This window comes from Nestor notabilis, unplaced genomic scaffold, assembly GCF_000696875.1.
Source record: "Nestor notabilis isolate BGI_N333 unplaced genomic scaffold, ASM69687v1 scaffold13102, whole genome shotgun sequence".
Taxonomy (NCBI): Eukaryota; Metazoa; Chordata; class Aves; order Psittaciformes; family Psittacidae; genus Nestor; species Nestor notabilis.
Genome location: NW_009919834.1, coordinates 11,860 through 17,311, shown reverse-complemented (window position 1 = coordinate 17,311; position 5,452 = coordinate 11,860). Strand labels below are relative to the sequence as shown.

The 5,452-nt window shown below is 34.4% G+C and overlaps 1 protein-coding gene across 1 annotated transcript in view; it reads left to right on the top strand.

Annotated features, from left to right (window-relative positions):
* Positions 1 to 216: 216 nt before the first annotated feature.
* The window catches only part of TSPAN19 (tetraspanin 19), a 10,695-nt gene continuing 5,459 nt past the window's right edge, over positions 217 to 5,452 (top strand). The window contains 5 exon segments of the mRNA XM_010010419.1: positions 217 to 240; positions 1,275 to 1,367; positions 1,463 to 1,535; positions 2,582 to 2,712; positions 4,285 to 4,359. Coding sequence (XP_010008721.1) covers positions 217 to 240; positions 1,275 to 1,367; positions 1,463 to 1,535; positions 2,582 to 2,712; positions 4,285 to 4,359 — 396 coding nt within the window.

The window sequence follows — 5,452 nt, the reverse complement described above, 5'->3', positions numbered from 1 at the left end:
ACAAATCCCTTTGCATTAGAAAACACTTTCTGAAGACTATGCCTATGCTGGTTATGTTCATGTGTCTGTGCATGCTTGTGTGCCTGCCTGCTTAGCACATGAGATGTGTAGGACAACTGCAGTTGGCTGCTGTTGCAGAATTCATCTTGTAACACTGCTGCTCTTGGACTCCTCTTGGGCTGTACCACAAAGCCAGGCAGACTAAAATCCTGGAGTATGTTTAGAGAAGAGGCAAGACAGGTGAAAGGGAACATGAGGCAGTGGTCAAATATATGAGTTTCACTCTCTGTGCTAAAAGCTTGAGAGGCCCAGAAGATATGGTATCCTATAATGATGATAATAATAATAATAATGACATATATATATAAAAAGATGTCCTGCATCAAAGAGTTTACAGTGCTCAGGGTCTTTCCCACTGAAATATGCTAAACTATGCTCAAGATATGAGTGCCCATGTGGCTTCACTGTGGTCCTGTTGACATTTGCAATCATTTGCAAAGGTGATTCAGTTGGTACTTAGGGTCTAATGCACACTTTACATGTATTTCAGGGGCAGTTGCTGTGAGCAGGGTCTCTGTTTGCCATTCCATTGACTTGCTGTTGATGACAGAAGTGCATTTCTTAGTTTAGTTTCATTCGAAAGTAATTAAACATTCCAGAAAAAAAAAAACAGGAAAAAAGTAAACAGAGTGACTGGGAGATTCACTTCAAAAGTGTAAAGTGTACCATAGGTTAGAACAAGGCAGTTGGTAGCAGACTTTGACAGCTCTCATGGCTTTGCTAGAACTGTGTGCTGAATCACACTGAAATAATTAGGCTGTATCAGCTATTTTCAACAAAAATTGAATCAAGTCATGTAAACACATGAGAGCATATATCTTTACTATGCTTATGCCTCTTCATTTCCGCTGGTATCATTAATAATTAGTAAACTATATATTGAAATATATAAGGACAAGTGTATTCCAGGCTATGTAACTCTTGCCATCTCTGCAATATAAATCTCGCCACATACATGCTGTCTCCAAATGTCTTTAGTAATTAAGAAAAAAAAAGCTAAAACAAGAAATACATATTGTACAGTGTAACATTAGAGGCAATTGAGATCAGACACCAACTTGATGCTTCTACTGTTGATACTATTTATTTGTTCAACGTGTGAGGTGACTGTTTAAATTTGTAAAAAATTAGCTGAGGAAAATAAATCCCACTGTAATTGATAAGCTTAGTTAAATCTGTTTCATATTAAACTGAATATATGTTTATATTTTCAGCTGTGATTCAAAACTGAAAACAGAAGAATGAAAATAAAAGATAAAATCATAATTCAGAAGTACTACTTAAATGTCTTCAATGGGATTTTCTTGGTAAAAATTCTGTTTTCTTTTTCTTATTTAGAAGCTTCAAATCATTTTTTTAAAAATATTTTTCATTAAAACGATAATCCTCCTTTTTTTCCCAGGCTCTGGGTCTTATGCTATTGACATTTGGTCTGTGGCTTTTATTTGACAGAAACAATTTATTCAGTGTCTTATGTGAGTATAAATAGAATTTTTCTTTTGTTTCAAATGATTGTAGGTTAAATTAACAGCAACAGTGACATAATATTTATTTTCACAAGGTGGCAGTATTGGATTGAAATGCATAGGTTATGTTTTCCTGTTGTGTGCATTTTTCCACAGTGTGATTATCAAAATAGGAGAAAATATATACCAGTATATCTACACTTTATATATTATTGTAACTTGTATGATTTAATTCTCTTGGTGTATGGTATGTAGATTAACCACTGAAACATAAACCAGCTCTATTGGGCTTTTCTTTATATAGTTTACTAGACTGCTTTTGGCCTGCATTTGACATTAGATCCTTTAGTTGGATATTTGGGTGGAATAAACACAGGTTGGAACTTGGGCCTCTCCATACAGATATTCTTTATTCCCAGAGTCTCTTAGCAGATTGTTTCACAGAGAAATAAGGTTTGAGTCACTTAACAAAAGCTGTGCTCTCGAAGAGCTGTCTGCCTTGGCTGTGCCAAGGAGCATCAATTCCCAACTGATAGGATGGGAACCATCCAACATAGTCATTCTGGGATGAAGCATTCGAGATAGAAGTAATGAAACTTTCTGCTACTTTTCCTATCTATGCAAAAATGGTTAAAGTGAAACAGGGAGAGTGGCTAGTCACAAAGACGGCGGTTAGCATTGAATCTGAGTCTGGATTTAGTGAGAGCTATATCTATGTCTGCATAGGATTTGTACATGTGCTACTGATTTTTTTGGCAAATGGAAAGAAAAATCTGTAAACTTGTAACTGTTCTCTGAATTCATTGTGAGTGGTTCATATTGTTTAGTTGAGTATGTTCTGTTTATATATTGTAACCATACGTCTGCATTTATGAAAATATACTTTTTTTCTTTCTGTGACTGTCCATAGCATAAGTAATAATAATACCCTTTTACCATTATAATATTTCCACCCTTTCAGTAGTGGCATTGCAAAGATTTAATTGTTTTTCTGGAATAAGTTTTGTAAATGAAGTCTCAAAAAGAAGTGTCAGTATGAATGCACTGTGTTACAGTTTCTTCAGGCAAGAACCAACTAGTGGCATTTATTTCCTATATATTACTTGGAATTGGATCTGTTATTGCTTTTATATCAGCCATGGGATTACTTGGAAGTGTTGTGGAAGTCAAATGTCTACTAGTTATGGTAAGTGTAGATCAGATTCCAACTTCCTTGTAAAATGAAAGGGAGTTTTGTGTGCGTGAAAACTGTGATACTGTCTTGATAACATGATTTCCACATACAATGCTTAACAAATCTGCAGATATAAAGATATTTTTAGACAAGGTCCTGGTTTAAATGAAATCTGAACAAAACTGAAAATCCTTCCATATCACTGTATGATTTTTTTCAATGTCAGAACACTTGCAGTTTGATACAGCAAAGATTTTAACCACTGTATTTATTAACTTAGAGCTTTTAAAATTAGTACTGAAATTATGCAGAATAACTTTCTCTCAGTATGTGCTCAGATGCTCAGTATATGATGAAGAAATAAAGAAAAACCTGCCCCAAAATATTGCAGGTTGAAGGCACAGGTAGCTACATTATGACTACAATATCAAAATGGAGAGCACGGTTGAAAAGCTGTTACCCACGTAGACCTACCTGCATACTACACATTTATATATAATTCCCACTTTTTTAAGGGAAGAAGACTTTGATTTCGAAAAATTACATGGTAATTATACATTCTTATGATCACTTTTCAACCATTCTTATGATGGTTGAAAAGCTGTTACCCACATAGACCTACTTGCATACTACACATTTATATATAATTCCCACTTTTTTAAGGGAAGAAGACTTTGATTTCGAAAAATTACATGGTAATTATACATTCTTATGATCACTTTTCAACCATTCTTATGATGGTTGAAAAGCTGTTACCCACATAGACCTACTTGCATACTACACATTTATATATAATTCCCACTTTTTAAGGGAAGAAGACTTTGTTTTCTGAAAAATTACATGGTAATTATACATTCTTATGATCACTTTGATTATATTTTTGTCTGCTGTTTATTGTTACCTTTTTTGAGCAATCTGTTCTAACCTATGTGAAGGCTAAAGCAGAGAACTTTTCTACTGATTCATTTGTTAAGCACTGCAAATATCACTTGGCGCAGCTGTGAGAGGAGCCCTGATGCTATAACAAGGACTCTTGTGCCTTCTTCTTTCCTTCTACTGCCCTGTTTACATCAATTTATTAATTGATGGAAGAGAAAGAACTGTCTCATTTCCAGTTTCCATGGAAGTCTCTAGAATCACAGCATCTCACTGAAAATGAATGAATTCAACTATTCTTTTGTTTTGTTTGGGCATCTTATAGCTCAAAAAAGTCCTTGACTGGGCATGCAACTTAAGTACCATGATAATTCAAACAGGAAATAATGAAATAAGAGTTTTCTTCAGTGGAGCACAGCTGCTTAAGAACAGTTTTTGTTCTTGACTTCCAAGTGAAGTGTCTTTAAACCCAATGCAGTGAGTTGTGCTTTGCCTGAAGCCTACCTCTTGACTATGATGTCACTTCTGAATGTTTCCAGGAAAAAATATTTCTTACTTTTGTTCAAATGTCTCTAAATTATAGTAATGAAGGATGACTTCATGAGTCATCCATGAGCTCCTGGATTTTTTTTATTGAATTGCTCACTTGTTCAATATTATGTTTATCCAATACTTAGTTTTGTTTTTGTTGTGTTTTTTTTTCCCCAGTATATGAGTTTTCAAATTTTAGTGTTTGTTACTCATCTGGCAATAGTGTTGCTTATATTTGTGAAGAAGGAAGAGGTATGTAAGTAAACTATGTGAAACTGCTGATAAGTTCAAAATAGTTTCTTGCAATTAATTAAAAAAATTCTAATAGTTGGTTCTCACTCTATGCTGTATCACTGTTTGAACTTGAGTATTCTGTATGTTGATCAGGTATAGCAGAAGATGTGGAAAACAGTTTGAGGAATTCAATATTGTAAATGGGTGGGCGTGGAAATATAATACCAGTTTACTCCCTGCAACAAAATGTACACTTCCTGTTCAGTAATGTGGAATCTTATTCCTTTTTGAGGGACGACCCAGAAAGTCAGTCTTTCCTGAACATCAGCAGAGGTGGAAGAGAGCATTAGATCCTAACCTCTGTCTCCCAACAGCTGATAACAGTAGTCTGCTCTGCAATTGATAGTAGGAGTAATTGGTATCATGGAATGGAAAGTATACTAATGAATTTTAGGCCTATGTTTTAGGTTCAACAGAGCTTTAATATGAGGAATACGTATTTTTGCTTTCAACAACAGGAAGCAAACATAAATACCAACATAGATGTCAACAGCAGCTGTACCGCTTTGAAGCTTTATTCAGACATTTATTTTTCTACATATAGCAAGTCTAATAGCTTAAGCAATCCTCACAGCATTATATGAAAGGTAATTGGTACTGAATCCATACTGGTCTGGTCACTTAACTATTACATAATTCCAAAATCTATGGTTTGAGAAAACCTCCTGTGATACCAGTCTCATAAGGTTCATACAGTTCTCCAAATCCTGCTGCTATTAAGGTAGTGTACAGCACAAATAAATTAATTTTACTCCATCAAAGTGCATCTGTTTCATCAAGATTTCTTCATTAAATGTTAATTTATAATGATGTAGTCCTCCCTGTTTTATATGATGGTTTTACATACTGAAAGATTTGAACTGTCAGCAATGATGCATTCTGGAGTCAGCTATTTGTGCTAGGAAAATTGGCTGAAAGATTGCAGTTACATTTATTTTATATCAACTGTAATTACACTTGATCTCTACCTTAATTAAGTGCTGCTGAAGTATAATAAATGATGGTAACATCATCATTCACTCTGCAAGCTTTTGAATCTTTTTTTTTAGGA